The 21,944-nt window shown below is 43.8% G+C and overlaps 1 protein-coding gene and 1 long non-coding RNA gene across 2 annotated transcripts in view; one reads left to right on the top strand and one right to left on the bottom strand.

The window, feature by feature from the left end:
• The first annotated feature begins 2,078 nt into the window (after window positions 1-2,078).
• Window positions 2,079-7,701, top strand: LOC143299940 (uncharacterized). Its single transcript, XR_013057583.1, has 2 exons — window positions 2,079-4,584; window positions 4,654-7,701. It is a non-coding gene; the product is annotated as an uncharacterized LOC143299940 (long non-coding RNA).
• Window positions 7,702-12,758: 5,057 nt separating this feature from the next.
• Window positions 12,759-21,944, bottom strand: part of LOC143299935 (EEF1A lysine methyltransferase 2-like) — a 22,290-nt gene continuing 13,104 nt past the window's right edge. The window contains exons 4-6 of the mRNA XM_076613477.1: window positions 20,628-20,735; window positions 17,782-18,019; window positions 12,759-13,049 (exon numbers count right to left, since the gene is read on the bottom strand). Coding sequence (XP_076469592.1) covers window positions 12,955-13,049; window positions 17,782-18,019; window positions 20,628-20,735 — 441 coding nt within the window. The 3' untranslated portion in view covers window positions 12,759-12,954. The remainder of the gene's footprint in view (window positions 13,050-17,781; window positions 18,020-20,627; window positions 20,736-21,944) is intronic.

Here is a 21,944-nt window from a genome sequence, read left to right as displayed (position 1 = left end):
TGTCCTCGTTTCTTTGGCTCTTAGTTTGTGGCTGTTTGTTTCTGTTGTCCCTTCCTTTCCTGTCTTATGCCATGCTGGTCCAGTCACCTCCAGGTGTGTGAGAGAAAGCCTTGAATACTTGTTGCCCCTTTTCGGGGCAGTTTGCTCAGTTTTCGTTTTGCACCAAGGGTGTGCATGTGAAGTGCATTTTGTTTTATATGCCAGTTATGTCTACTTTTGTCTGTTTTTTATATGTACTTATGTGTGTTTTCCATGATCATGTTCAAGTTAGTGGGTTTATTTGGGGTTTTTTAATCCTCTGGTGAAATGTGTTCAGGTTTGTTTAAAAAACAAGTGATAGGGCCCTGTGGTGATGTGGGCAGTAAGCAACAAATGGGCAGTGATAGGGAGGGCCCTGTGTGGTGATCTGGGCAGTAAGCAACAAATGGGCAGTGATAGGGCCCTGTGTGGTGATGTGGGCAGTAAGCAACAAATGGGCAGAGGAAGTGGCTGATGGGGCATGGCATCTGTCTTGGTTTATTAAGGTCTTGGACTGTTTTGTCTTTGTTTTGTTTTTATAGGTGTTATTTGGGACTGTTTTGTCTTTGTTTTGTTTTTATAGGTGTTATTTGGGACTGTTTTGTCTTTGTTTTGTTTTTATAGGTGTTATTTGGGACTGTTTTGTCTTTGTTTTGTTTTTATAGGTGTTATTTGGGACTGTTTTGTCTTTGTTTTGTTTTTACAGGTGTTATTGGGGACTGTTTTGTCTTTGTTTTGTTTTTACAGGTGTTATTTGGGACTGTTTTGTCTTTGTTTTGTTTTTATAGGTGTTATTTGGGACTGTTTTGTCTTTGTTTTGTTTTTATAGGTGTTATTTGGGACTGTTTTGTCTTTGTTTTGTTTTTATAGGTGTTATTTGGGACTGTTTTGTCTTTGTTTTGTTTTTACAGCTGTTATTTGGGACTGTTTTGTCTTTGTTTTGTTTTTATAGGTGTTATTTGGGACTGTTTTGTCTTTGTTTTGTTTTTACAGGTGTTATTTGGGACTGTTTTGTCTTTGTTTTGTTTTTATAGGTGATATTGGGGACTGTTTTGTCTTTGTTTTGTTTTTACAGGTGTTATTTGGGACTGTTTTGTCTTTGTTTTGTTTTTATAGGTGTTATTGGGGACTGTTTTGTCTTTGTTTTGTTTTTACAGGTGTTATTTGGGACTGTTTTGTCTTTGTTTTGTTTTTACAGGTGTTATTGGGGACTGTTTTGTCTTTGTTTTGTTTTTACAGCTGTTATTTGGGACTGTTTTGTCTTTGTTTTGTTTTTATAGGTGTTATTTGGGACTGTTTTGTCTTTGTTTTGTTTTTATAGGTGATATTGGGGACTGTTTTGTCTTTGTTTTGTTTTTACAGCTGTTATTTGGGACTGTTTTGTCTTTGTTTTGTTTTTATAGGTGTTATTTGGGACTGTTTTGTCTTTGTTTTGTTTTTATAGGTGTTATTTGGGACTGTTTTGTCTTTGTTTTGTTTTTATAGGTGTTATTTGGGACTGTTTTGTCTTTGTTTTGTTTTTACAGGTGTTATTTGGGACTGTTTTGTCTTTGTTTTGTTTTTACAGGTGTTATTGGGGACTGTTTTGTCTTTGTTTTGTTTTTACAGCTGTTATTTGGGACTGTTTTGTCTTTGTTTTGTTTTTATAGGTGTTATTTGGGACTGTTTTGTCTTTGTTTTGTTTTTATAGGTGTTATTGGGGACTGTTTTGTCTTTGTTTTGTTTTTATAGGTGTTATTTGGGACTGTTTTGTCTTTGTTTTGTTTTTATAGGTGTTATTTGGGACTGTTTTGTCTTTGTTTTGTTTTTACAGGTGTTATTGGGGACTGTTTTGTCTTTGTTTTGTTTTTACAGGTGTTATTGGGGACTGTTTTGTCTTTGTTTTGTTTTTACAGGTGTTATTGGGGACTGTTTTGTCTTTGTTTTGTTTTTATAGGTGTTATTGGGGACTGTTTTGTCTTTGTTTTGTTTTGTTTTTACAGGTGTTATTGGGGACTGTTTTGTCTTTGTTTTGTTTTTATAGGTGTTATTGGGGACTGTTTTGTCTTTGTTTTGTTTTTATAGGTGTTATTTGGGACTGTTTTGTCTTTGTTTTGTTTTTATAGGTGTTATTTGGGACTGTTTTGTCTTTGTTTTGTTTTTACAGGTGTTATTTGGGACTGTTTTGTCTTTGTTTTGTTTTTATAGGTGTTATTTGGGACTGTTTTGTCTTTGTTTTGTTTTTATAGGTGTTATTTGGGACTGTTTTGTCTTTGTTTTGTTTTTACAGGTGTTATTTGGGACTGTTTTGTCTTTGTTTTGTTTTTACAGGTGATATTGGGGACTGTTTTGTCCTTTTTTTTTTTTTTTGTATGGGTGTTATTTGAGACTGTTTTGTCTTTTTGTTTTTATATGTTATTTTGGATTTTTTTTTAAATTGAGTTTTTGTTTTTAAAAACCTTTTTGTCTTTGTTTTTAGTTGCTATCTTGGACTGTTGTTGGGTTGAAGGGTAGGTTACACTTCCATTTCATGGCTGTGTTGTACGTGTGATATTTTTTTTGGTTCCTTCTGCAGTGGTATTAAGGCTGATCTACTTCCATGTTCCGTTTTCTTTTCATTTTTTGAATGATTGTTGCTGTGGAATATCGTTTTTACATGCTGTTTATGGATATGAATTATTTACGTGACGTGAACCTTGGATGACCCGAAACACAGAATGAAATGACCTTCTGGGACCTGGGCACAGAATTGTCTCATGTTCTACAGTTCTGGAATCAAACTGGGCACATAGTTCCTGATAGCAGGTATCCCCTGAAACACTTTGTAGACAGGTGTGAAAGGGGAAGGTTTTGCTGCAGGACACAGGAAAACTTGTGATGACCTGGAGCTATAGTTGTTCACCACTGTTTGACACAAAGACAGTGTGGAAATGGTAGATGCACAGGAAAACTGACTTAACTTTGAATCCCCCCCCCCCACCACCACCCCCTCTTCAAATGGCAAGGATTGACTGGAGGAACACACAAAGAACTACAGGACTGTGCTTTTCTGGACTTTCTCGTGAGCTAGCTTATTGGGGAATGTTGAAGTAGGTAGGTCAGGTGACCCCAGATATACCGCAGGAAGTGTTGTTAGAACACACCTGTTCAATAGGAGTGATGATTCCTACCTCCCATGGATAGACCAATTTCTACACAACACAGACATGTTGCAAGGAGCCCAGAAGAGGTGGCGTCAACTGGGCCATCCAAAACAGCACAGCACAGGACAGAAACAGTCTGACCGTACACCACAACGGTGTAACATAGTAGGTCTGTTCTGTGGATGATGCATTAAACACAGGAGTCGGACTATACACCACCACGTGCAACATAGTAGGTCTGTTCTGTGGTTGATGCGTTAAACACAGTGTTGACCGTACACCACCACAGTGTAACATAGTAGGTCTGTTCTGTGGATGATGCATTAAACACAGGAGTCGGACTATACACCACCACGTGCAACATAGTAGGTCTGTTCTGTGGATGATGCGTTAAACACAGTGTTGACTGTACACCACCACAGTGTAACATAGTAGGTCTGTTCTGTGGTTGATGCGTTAAACACAGTGTTGACCGTACACCACCACAGTGTAACATAGTAGGTCTGTTCTGTGGATGATGCGTTAACACAGGAGTGTTGACCGTACACCACCACAGTGTAACATAGTAGGTCTGTTCTGTGGATGATGCGTTAACACAGGAGTGTTGACCATACACCACCACAGTGTAACATAGTAGGTCTGTTCTGTGGATGATGTGTTAAACACAGGAGTGTTGACCGTACACCACCACAGTGTAACATAGTAGGTCTGTTCTGTGGATGATGCGTTAAACACAGTGTTGACCGTACACCACCACAGTGTAACATAGTAGGTCTGTTCTGTGGATGATGTGTTAAACACAGGAGTGTTGACCGTACACCACCACAGTGTAACATAGTAGGTCTGTTCTGTGGATGATGTGTTAAACACAGTGTTGACCGTACACCACCACAGTGTAACATAGTAGGTCTGTTCTGTGGATGATGCGTTAACACAGGAGTGTTGACCGTACACCACCACAGTGTAACATAGTAGGTCTGTTCTGTGGATGATGCGTTAAACACAGTGTTGACCGTACACCACCACAGTGTAACATAGTAGGTCTGTTCTGTGGATGATGCGTTAACACAGGAGTGTTGACCGTACACCACCACAGTGTAACATAGTAGGTCTGTTCTGTGGATGATGTGTTAAACACAGGAGTGTTGACCATACACCACCACAGTGTAACATAGTAGGTCTGTTCTGTGGATGATGCGTTAAACACAGTGTTGACCGTACACCACCACAGTGTAACATAGTAGGTCTGTTCTGTGGATGATGCGTTAACACAGGAGTGTTGACCGTACACCACCACAGTGTAACATAGTAGGTCTGTTCTGTGGATGATGCGTTAAACACAGTGTTGACCGTACACCACCACAGTGTAACATAGTAGGTCTGTTCTGTGGATGATGCGTTAAACACAGTGTTGACCGTACACCACCACAGTGTAACATAGTAGGTCTGTTCTGTGGATGGTGTGTTAAACACAGGAGTGTTGACCGTACACCACCACAGTGTAACATAGTAGGTCTGTTCTGTGGATGATGCGTTAACACAGGAGTGTTGACCGTACACCACCACAGTGTAACATAGTAGGTCTGTTCTGTGGATGATGTGTTAAACACAGTGTTGACCGTACACCACCACAGTGTAACATAGTAGGTCTGTTCTGTGGATGATGCGTTAAACACAGTGTTGACCGTACACCACCACAGTGTAACATAGTAGGTCTGTTCTGTGGATGATGCGTTAACACAGGAGTGTTGACCGTACACCACCACAGTGTAACATAGTAGGTCTGTTCTGTGGATGATGCGTTAACACAGGAGTGTTGACCGTACACCACCACAGTGTAACATAGTAGGTCTGTTCTGTGGATGATGTGTTAAACACAGGAGTGTTGACCATACACCACCACAGTGTAACATAGTAGGTCTGTTCTGTGGATGGTGTGTTAAAGTGTACACCCAGCAAGACAACCTACGCAGAATACAAACTGAGACAAGCCGGCAGTGGGTGGGATTGGCAGAGTGATCAGTCAGCTTGTAACACAGTCCTTTGATCTTTGCCGTTAGGACTGGGACATTGAGTTCATTGATCTTTACTGTTACATCTGTAACACTTTTTGATTGATCTTTACTGCTATGACCGTGTGTGGTGGTCAGCTGGACAAAAGCAACCAAGGCAAATTGACGTAGGACTGAACGGTTCTAAACATTCATCTGGTTGTCCACTGCTGTGGATAGCCACCCTGGATTGATTGTGCAATGTAACGTACAAGCACTTTTTTTTTTTTTTCCACTATCTCTGGTATACTGTTGTGTATTTTTTCTTCCTACTTTACATTGTCTTTTTTTGTGTATGTAGTACAAACTAGATATCCTGTTTGTTTTATTTCATGAGCAAGGTGGAGAAAGATGAGAGAAGGGTAAACAGAGGAGGTGGGAAAAGAAAAACAAAATTGGAGATGAGGAAACATTTTCCTGTGTTGCTTTTCGGGTGAGGAGAAACTAGAAACATGGGTTTCACATTTCTTTCTGTAAAGCACACAGGACAGTTTGTATTTTTCTTGATTGATAAAACAAAGGCAGTAGTACTTTTTGCCTTGTGCTTGTGTGTATAAATATAAATGTGTGAGTAAAATAATTTTGGTGTTCATATTATTCAATATAATAAAAGAATGGGGAAAGGAAAACAAGTTATTTGCCAGAAGAAATGATTTCCTGCTGTCTTGGTTACCAGAAGAAGAGCTGGAATGCTGACGGTGCTGTGCTGAAAGTGTTGGGCAGTGCAGGTTGCCAGGGGAGGGTGTGTGGGACAGCTCTTCTTCCTTGATAACCACACAGTGAACAGTTCTCTGTGTTTGTGGTGGTGCACCAAGCGGTTAATTCCCCTTCTAACTTGACAAAGTACAAAGTATCAGTCTGTATTCTAACAGTGGTGTGGTTCTCTTGTATCTAGATTGGAGGGCTCAGGCGCCTCAGACACTTGTTAAATTGTACACTTGGCTTATTGTGGGCATGTTTTATTGATGATTGTAGAAGTTACAATTGATGTTTCAGATGTAAGTTTAATGTACAAGGGTACAAAAAAAAGTTGTTTCACATGTCAGTTAATTGCGTGAGGGAGGGAAGATTAGGACATTTCAAGTTCAGTATGTGAGGGATATTAAAACTGACATTTCATGCGTCAAGTTCAGTATGTGAGGGGCATTAAAACTGATGTTTTATATGTCAAGTTCATTGTGTGAGGGACATTAAAACTGACATTTCATGTATGTGAAGGACATTAAAACTGACGTTTGACATGTCAAGTTCAGTGTTTTTTCCTTTTGTCTTGGTAGAGAGTATGTTTGGTTCTTGACTTGAAGGAAGACCCTGACCTGCTGAAGGAACAGGGCAGGAGAAACAGAGAGACTCTTGGCAGTCCTCAGCAAGTAGGAATTGGTTTCTTTCTGTTGTCATCTGTTTCTATTGCCTGTATGTAACTGTGAAGTTTGGTTTAAAGGATTGTCTGAACTTGGCTTGAACTGCCCTAAAATAACTGAGTTTTGCAGAATTTTAACAGTAATGACTGTATTGTCTTCATTTTTTCTGGTGTGTTCATTTGAATTTTTCTTTAACTGGCTTTGTTCTGAGCGTGCTTGTTTCAACAGTTATCTGTTATGGTAGTGGGATGTGATCATATATGAAAATTAATATCATTACACATTGTAGATTTCTTTATCAGATGATGATGTCAGTTAGGAATGACAGGTTCCCATGCATCTTGTGGAGGAGTTACATGCAACACAACTAAGAAACAACAGTGGGGGAATTAGTTCATGAGCTGTGAAGTCTACCTAGCAAAATGATGAAGACATTTGTGGTAGCAGATTGAATGCATGCTGGAGGAAATGAAATTACTGCACTGTTCAATGTATTAAGGGAGGTGGTTTCATTTCTTTACTCCTTTCTTAGCTTAGCTTTTGGAAGTGGTGGTTGGTACTTCTCTTGCATATATATATAAAACTATGTTATCTGTAAACACATTAAACCATAGAAATGCCAGAAATTAACCATTTTAATGCCAGGTGTTTGATATTTCAAAGCAAGTTTAGACATAAGTTGTACCTTGCGTAGGTTGTTTTGCACTGGTTTATGTTGTTCCTGGGTGAGGTGAGGGGGGTGGACAGATATTGACATCGTTTCTGGAGTTGGGACACACCTGTTGACGTGTGACGCCAAGGGGTTGAAAGCATTTCTTACTGTTACAAAGACAAGGTTGCTGTTCTGTTCAGCTCTAAACTTTTTTTTTTCTTTTTCTTTTTTTTTGTCTCTAACAGAGCCAGACTGGTGTGTTGATAAAGGGTGAATAGGAAGCAGGACAAGAGTTCAGGAGTTGTACCTTTTACTTCACATGGGAAGGGGTGTACTATTTTAGTCCTGATGGAATCAGTCCATCGTGTCCTTTGTAACACGAGAACATGACTTGAACAGTGGGATGGTTTTGTGTCATCAGCTCTCAGTGAACAGTCAAGCCAGGAAACAGTGTTTGTGAGAAGGATTTTGAAATAAATGTTGTGTGGAAAAGATAACTTGTGTTGGTTTGTATGCAGAGCATGGATGTGGGTGGACGTTTGGAAATGATGGTTTGTGCCAGTCATGGGTAAAACCTGTGTGAAAATAGTGTTTGGATCTTGGTGAGGTGTGTTGAAATGTTCAGCAACCACTGACATGAAGTTGTGTTTGGACTGGAGATAACTTGCATGGATCTCGCTGTGTGAATGTTCTGCACTGCAGACAATGCTGACTTCCTGCCCAACACTACAGACAATGCTGACTTCCTGCCCAACACTACAGACAGACAATGCTGACTTCCTGCCCAACACTACAGACAGACAATGCTGACTTCCTGCCCAACACTACAGACAATGCTGACTTCCTGCCCAACACTACAGACAATGCTGACTTCCTGCCCAACACTACAGACAATGCTGACTTCCTGCCCAACACTACAGACAATGCTGACTTCCTGCCCAACACTACAGACAATGCTGACTTCCTGCCCAACACTACAGACAATGCTGACTTCCTGCCCAACACTACAGACAATGCTGACTTCCTGCCCAACACTACAGACAGACAATGCTGACTTCCTGCCCAACACTACAGACAATGCTGACTTCCTGCCCCACACTACAGACAATGCTGACTTCCTGCCCAACACTACAGACAGACAATGCTGACTTCCTGCCCAACACTACAGACAGAATGCTGACTTCCTGCCCAACACTACAGACAGAATGCTGACTTCCTGCCCCACACTACAGACAATGCTGACTTCCTGCCCAACACTACAGACAATGCTGACTTCCTGCCCAACACTACAGACAATGCTGACTTCCTGCCCCACACTACAGACAATGCTGACTTCCTGCCCATCACTACAGACAGACAATGCTGACTTCCTGCCCCACACTACAGACAATGCTGACTTCCTGCCCAACACTACAGACAATGCTGACTTCCTGCCCAACACTACAGACAATGCTGACTTCCTGCCCAACACTACAGACAATGCTGACTTCCTGCCCCACACTACAGACAATGCTGACTTCCTGCCCCACACTACAGACAATGCTGACTTCCTGCCCAACACTACAGACAATGCTGACTTCCTGCCCAACACTACAGACAATGCTGACTTCCTGCCCCACACTACAGACAATGCTGACTTCCTGCCCAACACTACAGACAGACAATGCTGACTTCCTGCCCCACACTACAGACAATGCTGACTTCCTGCCCAACACTACAGACAATGCTGACTTCCTGCCCCACACTACAGACAATGCTGACTTCCTGCCCAACACTACAGACAGACAATGCTGACTTCCTGCCCCACACTACAGACAATGCTGACTTCCTGCCCCACACTACAGACAATGCTGACTTCCTGCCCAACACTACAGACAATGCTGACTTCCTGCCCCACACTACAGACAATGCTGACTTCCTGCCCAACACTACAGACAATGCTGACTTCCTGCCCAACACTACAGACAATGCTGACTTCCTGCCCCACACTACAGACAATGCTGACTTCCTGCCCAACACTACAGACAATGCTGACTTCCTGCCCAACACTACAGACAATGCTGACTTCCTGCCCAACACTACAGACAGACAATGCTGACTTCCTGCCCAACACTACAGACAATGCTGACTTCCTGCCCAACACTACAGACAGACAATGCTGACTTCCTGCCCCACACTACAGACAATGCTGACTTCCTGCCCCACACTACAGACAATGCTGACTTCCTGCCCAACACTACAGACAGACAATGCTGACTTCCTGCCCCACACTACAGACAATGCTGACTTCCTGCCCCACACTACAGACAATGCTGACTTCCTGCCCAACACTACAGACAATGCTGACTTCCTGCCCAACACTACAGACAATGCTGACTTCCTGCCCAACACTACAGACAGACAATGCTGACTTCCTGCCCAACACTACAGACAGACAATGCTGACTTCCTGCCCAACACTACAGACAATGCTGACTTCCTGCCCCACACTACAGACAATGCTGACTTCCTGCCCAACACTACAGACAATGCTGACTTCCTGCCCAACACTACAGACAGACAATGCTGACTTCCTGCCCAACACTACAGACAATGCTGACTTCCTGCCCCACACTACAGACAATGCTGACTTCCTGCCCAACACTACAGACAGACAATGCTGACTTCCTGCCCATCACTACAGACAATGCTGACTTCCTGCCCAACACTACAGACAATGCTGACTTCCTGCCCAACACTACAGACAGACAATGCTGACTTCCTGCCCAACACTACAGACAATGCTGACTTCCTGCCCAACACTACAGACAATGCTGACTTCCTGCCCAACACTACAGACAATGCTGACTTCCTGCCCCACACTACAGACAATGCTGACTTCCTGCCCAACACTACAGACAATGCTGACTTCCTGCCCAACACTACAGACAATGCTGACTTCCTGCCCCACACTACAGACAATGCTGACTTCCTGCCCAACACTACAGACAATGCTGACTTCCTGCCCCACACTACAGACAATGCTGACTTCCTGCCCAACACTACAGACAATGCTGACTTCCTGCCCAACACTACAGACAATGCTGACTTCCTGCCCAACACTACAGACAGACAATGCTGACTTACTGCCCCACACTACAGACAATGCTGACTTCCTGCCCAACACTACAGACAATGCTGACTTCCTGCCCCACACTACAGACAATGCTGACTTCCTGCCCATCACTACAGACAATGCTGACTTCCTGCCCAACACTACAGACAGACAATGCTGACTTCCTGCCAACACTACAGACAATGCTGACTTCCTGCCCCACACTACAGACAATGCTGACTTCCTGCCCAACACTACAGACAGACAATGCTGACTTCCTGCCCAACACTACAGACAATGCTGACTTCCTGCCCAACACTACAGACAGACAATGCTGACTTCCTGCCCAACACTACAGACAGACAATGCTGACTTCCTGCCCAACACTACAGACAATGCTGACTTCCTGCCCAACACTACAGACAGACAATGCTGACTTCCTGCCCAACACTACAGACAATGCTGACTTCCTGCCCCACACTACAGACAATGCTGACTTCCTGCCCATCACTACAGACAGACAATGCTGACTTCCTGCCCAACACTACAGACAGACAATGCTGACTTCCTGCCCAACACTACAGACAGAGAATGCTGACTTCCTGCCCCACACTACAGACAATGCTGACTTCCTGCCCAACACTACAGACAGACAATGCTGACTTCCTGCCCAACACTACAGACAATGCTGACTTCCTGCCCCACACTACAGACAATGCTGACTTCCTGCCCATCACTACAGACAGACAATGCTGACTTCCTGCCCAACACTACAGACAGACAATGCTGACTTCCTGCCCAACACTACAGACAGACAATGCTGACTTCCTGCCCCACACTACAGACAATGCTGACTTCCTGCCCAACACTACAGACAATGCTGACTTCCTGCCCAACACTACAGACAATGCTGACTTCCTGCCCAACACTACAGACAGACAATGCTGACTTCCTGCCCAACACTACAGACAATGCTGACTTCCTGCCCAACACTACAGACAATGCTGACTTCCTGCCCAACACTACAGACAGACAATGCTGACTTCCTGCCCAACACTACAGACAATGCTGACTTCCTGCCCAACACTACAGACAATGCTGACTTCCTGCCCCACACTACAGACAATGCTGACTTCCTGCCCCACACTACAGACAATGCTGACTTCCTGCCCAACACTACAGACAGACAATGCTGACTTCCTGCCCAACACTACAGACAGACAATGCTGACTTCCTGCCCCACACTACAAACAATGCTGACTTCCTGCCCAACACTAGACTTCCTGCCCAACACTACAGACAGAGAATGCTGACTTCCTGCCCAACACAACAGACCAGGAACTTCTCTTCAGGGCTCAAGGCACTTGGCATGAAAAAAAAAACATGAACCACGATGACCACTCTTTCTCTCGTCCCCTCCTCTTGTTCCCCGTTCATGCAGTGAGTTGGCAGGCCTGGGGCTGTACTGCACAAGTAGGAACACAAGAGTTCTAACAGAAAGGCTGTGAAAATTAAGAGTTTTCAGTGAAGAGCAAAAGGCAGAGACAGAGTCACAGATGAATGGAATGATGTGGAAGGTTGTTCCAGATATGAAGAGCAGCAATCAGGAAAGAATGTTCACCATAGGCTGTTGTATTGACATCAAGAATTTTCGCAACAGAGGAAGACTGCAGAGTTCTTGAGGGAGTGTAAGCACTGATGAGGTAAGAAAAATGGTATGTTGGTCCAGTGAAGTGGAAAGCAGACATGCAAGGTCTTAGAAAAATATGATTTGCCCGTCAGGGTCTGAAAAATTCTTTGAATTTTAATGAAACTTGACCAGTACCACTCATCAAAGAGCTCAATGCATTATTTAAAAAATAAAGTGGTGAAAATTAAACATTGATAACAGGATTCCGACAATCTCTGATAGGCAAAGTCCAATGAGTCGATCACCAGCCATGTGAATGAAAATCCTCAATGGCTCAAAGTACTAAGACCGATAAGTCGATCACCAGCCATGTGAATGAAAATCCTCAATAGCTCAAAGTACAAAAGAAGTCTAGTAGTAGTACAGTTCAATGGCACCACATTCTAAATGATGCAGATAGCTACACACAAGCTCATGACAATGACAGTCAAAAAGATATGCATACATAAACCCATGCATCAGGTTCACCACACACAAACATACCCTGGCATGCATGACCAGCAGGTCCAGAAGCACATCAGTCGATCAGATGGCAGGCAGATTGGACATGTTATGAAAGACTTGTGAAACTGAACTGTTGAATCCATGTGATGGACTGAGCTCAGTGTGTTCTGTGCTACTGGGCCAAGATAAAAGAAAGAGTGCTACCTTGCATTTTTCTGTTTCTTCCAAGAACTGTTAGCACTCGAGGATCAGAAGTTGAGAGTAAAGATCTAGAAGGACAGGCAAAGTAAGAAGTATGTGGGTACAGTATGTCTGATGGCAAATCAATGAGATTCCGGAATCTTTTTTATTATTTTTTTTAAACTGGTATCTGAAATAAAATGGTAGTTGCCTCCCAGCAGAGAAAGTTGACCAGACAGACGGGAGGGGTGAAGGGAGGGGGGGGTCACTGCTGGCAGTATCGTCCAGTTGTCATGACAGCACAAACACCAGCAGCGTCACTGATGGCAGCATTGTCCGGTCGTCATGATGGCACAAACACCAGCGATGTCACTGTGCGGCCCACCTTGCCCCCGAACTGGAAGGACGGCGTACGGATTTCATGGTGCAGCTTGAAGTCTAGACACACAAACATCAGATAAACCTTATGATATGAAGTCTAAACACACAAACATCAGATAAACCTTATGAAGTCTAAACACACAAACTGATAAACCTTATGAAGTCTAAACACAAAAACATCAGATAAACCTTATAAAGTCTAAACACACAAACATCAGATAAACCTTATGATATGAAGTCTAAACACACAAACATCAGATAAACCTTATGATATAAAGTCTAAACACACAAACATCAGATAAACCTTATGATATGAAGTCTGAACACACAAACATCAGATAAACCTTATGAAGTCTAAACACACAAACATCAGATAAACCTTATGATATGAAGTCTGAACACACAAACATCAGATAAACCTTATGAAGTCTAAACACACAAACATCAGATAAACCTTATGAAGTCTAAACACACAAACATCAGATAAACCTTATGATCTGAAAAGGATTTTTTCCCCATCCAAAAATGACATATCTTCTAACACACCAGTGGTGCAGACTGTGGCAGGGGCTGGTTCCTGTCCTGGGCAAACTGCTGCCCTGCTCATGCACAGAAACTGAATGCAGCTACAGTTTGTTACCTCCCTATTCTAGCAGTTACCTTCCATTTTTGCAAACTGTGCATCCAAGCAGCTAAGTTGGGGGAGGGGGGTGTTGTTTTGTTTTTTCTGCATTTCCTTTCTGTCTCTTGATTGACTGATTCTATTACTGCATACTGTCATGGCTTTCAACAGGACATGGGATTATATCGCTTATTGGGCTATCAGGCCAAAATTAAGCCTCAGATCGTTCAGACATGAAAACTAAATTATGGGGGAGGGGGGAGGGAGGTAACTCATGACAGGACAAACATGGGAAAGAAGAAATATAAAACTTCACTAACCACCCAAGCTACAGCTACTTTAACTGCAATGGAACTATCATTTTACAAAACGAGAACAAAAAAGAAGACCAAACATGACATCCCTTCTCTTCAATGTTCACTTCCTGCTTGGGGTTCATTGTTGAAATGACTGAAGGACAAGTGCTTAGGGTTCATTGTTGAAATGACTGAAGGACAAGTGCTTGAGGTTCATTGTTGAAATGACTGAAGGACAAGTGCTTCGGGTTCATTGTTGAAATGACTGAAGGACAGGTACTTAGGGTTCATTGTTGAAATGACTGAAGGACAAGTGCTTGAGGTTCATTGTTGAAATGACTGAAGGACAAGTGCTTAGGGTTCATTGTTGAAATGACTGAAGGACAAGTGCTTGAGGTTCATTGTTGAAATGACTGAAGGACAAGTGCTTAGGGTTCATTGTTGAAATGACTGAAGGACAAGTGCTTGAGGTTCATTGTTGAAATGACTGAAGGACAAGTGCTTAGGGTTCATTGTTGAAATGACTGAAGGACAAGTACTTAGGGTTCATTGTTGAAATGACTGAAGGACAAGTGCTTAGGGTTCATTGTTGAAATGACTGAAGGACAAGTGCTTGAGGTTCATTGTTGAAATGACTGAAGGACAAGTGCTTGAGGTTCATTGTTGAAATGACTGAAGGACAAGTGCTTGAGGTTCATTGTTGAAATGACTGAAGGACAAGTGCTTGAGGTTCATTGTTGAAATGACTGAAGGACAAGTGCTTAGGGTTCATTGTTGAAATGACTGAAGGACAAGTGCTTAGGGTTCATTGTTGAAATGACTGAAGGACAGGTACTTAGGGTTCATTGTTGAAATGACTGAAGGACAAGTGCTTGAGGTTCATTGTTGAAATGACTGAAGGACAAGTGCTTAGGGTTCATTGTTGAAATGACTGAAGGACAAGTGCTTGAGGTTCATTGTTGAAATGACTGAAGGACAAGTGCTTGAGGTTCATTGTTGAAATGACTGAAGGACAAGTGCTTGAGGTTCATTGTTGAAATGACTGAAGGACAAGTGCTTAGGGTTCATTGTTGAAATGACTGAAGGACAAGTGCTTAGGGTTCATTGTTGAAATGACTGAAGGACAAGTGCTTAGGGTTCATTGTTGAAATGACTGAAGGACAAGTGCTTGAGGTTCATTGTTGAAATGACTGAAGGACAAGTGCTTAGGGTTCATTGTTGAAATGACTGAAGGACAAGTGCTTAGGGTTCATTGTTGAAATGACTGAAGGACAAGTGCTTGAGGTTCATTGTTGAAATGACTGAAGGACAAGTGCTTAGGGTTCATTGTTGAAATGACTGAAGGACAAGTACTTAGGGTTCATTGTTGAAATGACTGAAGGACAAGTGCTTAGGGTTCATTGTTGAAATGACTGAAGGACAAGTGCTTGAGGTTCATTGTTGAAATGACTGAAGGACAAGTGCTTGAGGTTCATTGTTGAAATGACTGAAGGACAAGTGCTTGAGGTTCATTGTTGAAATGACTGAAGGACAAGTGCTTGAGGTTCATTGTTGAAATGACTGAAGGACAAGTGCTTAGGGTTCATTGTTGAAATGACTGAAGGACAAGTGCTTAGGGTTCATTGTTGAAATGACTGAAGGACAGGTACTTAGGGTTCATTGTTGAAATGACTGAAGGACAAGTGCTTGAGGTTCATTGTTGAAATGACTGAAGGACAAGTGCTTAGGGTTCATTGTTGAAATGACTGAAGGACAAGTGCTTGAGGTTCATTGTTGAAATGACTGAAGGACAAGTGCTTGAGGTTCATTGTTGAAATGACTGAAGGACAAGTGCTTGAGGTTCATTGTTGAAATGACTGAAGGACAAGTGCTTAGGGTTCATTGTTGAAATGACTGAAGGACAAGTGCTTAGGGTTCATTGTTGAAATGACTGAAGGACAAGTGCTTAGGGTTCATTGTTGAAATGACTGAAGGACAAGTGCTTGAGGTTCATTGTTGAAATGACTGAAGGACAAGTGCTTAGGGTTCATTGTTGAAATGACTGAAGGACAAGTGCTTGAGGTTCATTGTTGAAATGACTGAAGGGCAAGTGCTTAGGGTTCATTGTTGAAATGACTGAAGGGCAAGTGCTTAAGGTTCATTGTTGAAATGACTGAAGGACAAGTGCTTAGGGTTCATTGTTGAAATGACTGAAGGGCAAGTGCTTAAGGTTCATTGTTGAAATGACTGAAGGACAAGTGCTTAGGGTTCATTGCTGAAATGACTGAAGGACAAGTTTATTGCTAAAAACAAATCGGGAGAGAGAGACTACAATATTTTCTTTCCAGGTTTCACTTTGAGCTTCTTTCTTTCAAGAAGGCACCAAAGAATCATGTCTGATCTATGTGTGTGTGTACCTTGAGAGTGTGTGTGTGTGAGACCGAGAGTGTGTGTGTATGAGTGAGTATGTGTGTGTGAGTGTGTGTGTGTGTGTGTGTGTGTGTTTCAGGACCTGGGAGTGACTGGCTGTGCAAATGTCAACAGATGCTTTCATGTGCTTTTGAGATGAAAACAACTGGGTGTCTGCAGTGAGGGCCCTTTATGTCTGTTGGATGCATACAACATGTGTGTGTTTGTGGAAGGGGGATCTAGGGGAGGTGGGGGTGTGATGGTGCAAATTGGTGTTGGCTGTCAAATTCGTTTGGGATGGATGTGTGTGACAGTGCCTCGAGAGCCCACCCTAGGTTTGTGTAAACACATAAAGTCAATAAAGTCAACAGTGACCTGTTTGGAAGAAGTCCTACCACAGAACAAACAAACAAAGAGTGAGTGACCTGTTTGGAAGAAGTCCTACCACAGAACAAACAGACAAAGAGTGAGTGACCTGTGTGGAAGAAGTCCTACCACAGAACAAACAGACAAAGAGTGAGTGACCTGTGTGGAAGAAGTCCTACCACAGAACAAACAAACAAAGAGTGAGTGACCTGTTTGGAAGAAGTCCTACCACAGAACAAACAGACAAAGAGTGAGTGACCTGTGTGGAAGAAGTCCTACCACAGAACAAACAAACAAAGAGTGAGTGACCTGTTTGGAAGAAGTCCTACCACAGAACAAACAGACAAAGAGTGAGTGACCTGTGTGGAAGAAGTCCTACCACAGAACAAACAAAGAGTGAGTGACCTGTGTGGAAGTCCTACCACAGAACAAACAAAGAGTGAGTGACCTGTGTGGAAGTCCTACCACAGAACAAACAGACAAAGAGTGAGTGACCTGTGTGGAAGTCCTACCACAGAACAAACAGACAAAGAGTGAGTGACCTGTGTGGAAGAAGTCCTACCACAGAACAAACAAACAAAGAGTGAGTGACCTGTTTGGAAGAAGTCCTACCACAGAACAAACAGACAAAGAGTGAGTGACCTGTGTGGAAGAAGTCCTACCACAGAACAAACAAAGAGTGAGTGACCTGTGTGGAAGTCCTACCACAGAACAAACAAAGAGTGAGTGACCTGTGTGGAAGTCCTACCACAGAACAAACAGACAAAGAGTGAGTGACCTGTGTGGAAGTCCTACCACAGAACAAACAGACAAAGAGTGAGTGACCTGTGTGGAAGAAGTCCTACCACAGAACAAACAAACAAAGAGTGAGTGACCTGTGTGGAAGAAGTCCTACCACAGAACAAACAAACAAAGAGTGAGTGACCTGTGTGGAAGAAGTCCTACCACAGAACAAACAAAGAGTGAGTGACCTGTGTGGAAGAAGTCCTACCACAGAACAAACAGACAAAGAGTGAGTGACCTGTGTGGAAGAAGTCCTACCACAGAACAAACAAACAAAGAGTGAGTGACCTGTGTGGAAGAAGTCCTACCACAGAACAAACAAAGAGTGAGTGACCTGTGTGGAAGAAGTCCACCAGCTCCTCCCTGGTCCAGTTGCAGGAGGTGATGAAGAAGAGGCCCCCAGGACACAGCACACGCCGCACGTTACGCCGGTAAGCCTGTCGACCCTGGGCCGCTGAGGACGGCATCAGGCTTATGGCGTCGTACGTGCCCTTGTCCACACACACCTGGTAACTCCCCAACATGCAGCTGTCTGCAGGCAGTGAGCTGGGGTCACCTGTCAGATCACCCACCTGTTTGGGGAGTGTGGGTGTTCATGATATCATATCTTGAGTGTGGGTGTTCATGATATCATATCTTGAGTGTGGGTGTTCATGATATCATATCTTGGGTGTTCATGATACCATATCTTGAGTGTGGGTGTTCATAATACCATATCTTGAGTGTGGGTGTTCATAATACCATATCTTGAGTGTGGGTGTTCAGGATATCATATCTTGAGTGTGGGTGTTCATGATATCATATCTTGAGTGTGGGTGTTCATGATATATCTAATGTTCATGCTTTCACCTGCCTGTCATGTCACACACCTGTTTTGGGAGGGGGTGTGGGGATGTTGATAATATATTGTTTATGCTTACACCTGCCTGTCAGGTCACACACCTGTTTTGGGAGGGGGTGTGGGGATGTTGATAATATATTGTTCATGCTTACACCTGCCTTCAGGTCACACACCTGTTTTGGGAGGGGGTGTGGGGATGTTGATAATATATTGTTCATGCTTACACCTGCCTTCAGGTCACACACATGTTTTGGGAGGGGGTGTGGGGATGTTGATAATATATTGTTCATGCTTACACCTGCCTTCAGGTCACACACCTGTTTTGGGAGGGGGTGTGGGGATGTTGATAATATATTGTTCATGCTTACACCTGCCTTCAGGTCACACACCTGTTTTGGGAGGGGGTGTGGGGATGTTGATAATATATTGTTCATGCTTTCACCTGCCTGTCATGTCACACACCTGTTTTGGGAGGGGGTGTGGGGATGTTGATAATATATTGTTCATGCTTTCACCTGCCTGTCATGTCACACACCTGTTTTGGGAGGGGGTGTGGGGATGTTGATAATATATTGTTCATGCTTTCACCTGCCTGTCATGTCACACACCTGTTTTGGGAGGGGGTGTGGGGATGTTGATAATATATTGTTCATGCTTTCACCTGCCTGTCATGTCACACACCTGTTTTGGGAGGGGGTGTGGGGATGTTGATAATATATTGTTCATGCTTTCACCTGCCTGTCAGGTCACACACCTGTTTTGGGAGGGGGTGTGGGGATGTTGATAATATATTGTTCATGCTTACACCTGCCTGTCAGGTCACACACCTGTTTTGGGAGGGGGTGTGGGGATGTTGATAATATATTGTTCATGCTTACACCTGCCTGTCAGGTCACACACCTGTTTTGGGAGGGGGTGTGGGGATGTTGATAATATATTGTTCATGCTTACACCTGCCTGTCAGGTCACACACCTGTTTTGGGAGGGGGTGTGGGGATGTTGATAATATATTGTTCATGCTTACACCTGCCTGTCATGTCACACACCTGTTTTGGGAGGGGGTGTGGGGATGTTGATAATATATTGTTCATGCTTACACCTGCCTGTCAGGTCACACACCTGTTTTGGGAGGGGGTGTGGGGATGTTGATAATATATTGTTCATGCTTTCACCTGCCTTCAGGTCACACACATGTTTTGGGAGGGGGTGTGGGGATGTTGATAATATATTGTTCATGCTTACACCTGCCTTCAGGTCACACACCTGTTTTGGGAGGGGGTGTGGGGATGTTGATAATATATTGTTCATGCTTTCACCTGCCTGTCATGTCACACACCTGTTTTGGGAGGGGGTGTGGGGATGTTGATAATATATTGTTTATGCTTACACCTGCCTGTCATGTCACACACCTGTTTTGGGAGGGGGTGTGAGGATGTTGATAATATATTGTTCATGCTTTCACCTGCCTGTCAGGTCACACACCTGTTTTGGGAGGGGGTGTGGGGATGTTGATAATATATTGTTTATGCTTACACCTGCCTGTCATGTCACACACCTGTTTTGGGAGGGGGTGTGGGGATGTTGATAATATATTGTTCATGCTTACACCTGCCTGTCAGGTCACACACCTGTTTTGGGAGGGGGTGTGGGGATGTTGATAATATATTGTTCATGCTTACACCTGCCTGTCATGTCACACACCTGTTTTGGGAGGGGGTGTGGGGATGTTGATAATATATTGTTTATGCTTACACCTGCCTGTCAGGTCACACACACCTGTTTTGGGAGGGGGTGTGGGGATGTTGATAATATAATCTCCTGTTCATGCTTACACCCGCCTTCAGATCACACACATGTTTTGGGAGGGGGTGGAGCGTTAATAATATATCTACTGTTCATGCTGACACCTGCCTTCAGATCACACACATGTTTTGGGAGGGGGTGGAGCGTTAATAATATATCTACTGTTCATGCTGACACCTGCCTTCAGATCACACACATGTTTTGGGAGGGGGTGGCGCGTTAATAATATATCTACTGTTCATGCTTACATCCGCCTTCAGGTCACACACATGTTTTGGGAGGGGGTGGAGCGTTAATAATATATCTACTGTTCATGCTGACACCAAAGTGTTATCTTCTGGCAGAACTGTGGCGGAAATCCACTCCGATAGGTCCACAAACACTGCATGCACTCCAGGCCTGACCAAGCACTCGGGGTTATGCTGCTGTCAGGCATCTGCCTCACATGTGGTGTAGCATATATGGATTTGTCTGAATGCAGTGACGCCCCTTAAGAAACTGAACGTGAAACAGTGCTGTCAGGGGAGGTCAGTCACCTGTAAGTGGACGTCAGTGATTCCCTCCTGGCTGAGGATGGCACGGGCGAGGTCGATGGCTCCCTGTGTATAGTCCACTCCCGTCAGGTTGGTGAACCCTCGCTTCCTCTGAAAGCACACAGTGCACAGTGGTGAAGTGTGTCACCCTACTTCCTGTCAAGACACAGTGCACAGTGGTGAAGTGTGTCACCCTACTTCCTGTCAAGACACACAGTGCACAGTGGTGAAGTGTGTCACCCTACTTCCTGTCAAGACACAGTGCACAGTGGTGAAGTGTGTCACCCTACTTCCTGTCATGACACACAGTGCACAGTGGTGAAGTGTGTCACCCTACTTCCTGTCACCCTACTTCCTGTCAAGACACACAGTGCACAGTGGTGAAGTGTGTCACCCTACTTCCTGTCAAGACACACAGTGCACAGTGGTGAAGTGTGTCACCCTACTTCCTGTCAAGACACACAGTGCACAGTGGTGAAGTGTGTCACCCTACTTCCTGTCAAGACACACAGTGCACAGTGGTGAAGTGTGTCATCCTACTTCCTGTCATGACACACAGTGCACAGTGGTGAAGTGTGTCACCCTACTTCCTGTCAAGACACAGTGCACAGTGGTGAAGTGTGTCACCCTACTTCCTGTCAAGACACACAGTGCACAGTGGTGAAGTGTGTCACCCTACTTCCTGTCAAGACACACAGTGCACAGTGGTGAAGTGTGTCACCCTACTTCCTGTCAAAACACAGTGCACAGTGGTGAAGTGTGTCACCCTACTTCCTGTCAAAACACAGTGCACAGTGGTGAAGTGTGTCATCCTACTTCCTGTCAAGACACAGTGCACAGTGGTGAAGTGTGTCACCCTACTTCCTGTCAAAACACAGTGCACAGTGGTGAAGTGTGTCACGCTACTTCCTGTCAAGACACACAGTGCACAGTGGTGAAGTGTGTCACCCTACTTCCTGTCAAGACACAGTGCACAGTGGTGAAGTGTGTCACGCTACTTCCTGTCAAGACACACAGTGCACAGTGGTGAAGTGTGTCACCCTACTGTGTGTGTGTGTGTGTGCTTGTTTTTTTGTGAATTTATATATATAGAGAGAGAATGCGTTCATTTATCTGTTTATACATGCACATGTATATCCATGTGTGAGTGTGAAAAGGACAGCGACAGCACTAAGTGATGAGGAGTGGTCAATGAGGAAGAAGCGGCCCAGTTAGTGACCCCATACATTCACGTGATGACTGGGGAACAAACCCATCTGCAGGGCTTATCACAGGAACAAACACACCCTCACCACCCCAGGAACAACTGTTAACCAGCGT

The sequence above is a fragment of the Babylonia areolata genome, chromosome 25 (genome assembly GCF_041734735.1).
Source record: "Babylonia areolata isolate BAREFJ2019XMU chromosome 25, ASM4173473v1, whole genome shotgun sequence".
Lineage (NCBI taxonomy): Eukaryota > Metazoa > Mollusca > Gastropoda > Neogastropoda > Buccinidae > Babylonia > Babylonia areolata.
The sequence above is the reverse complement of the archived record's forward strand: the minus strand, read 5'-3'. Positions and strand labels throughout refer to the sequence as shown.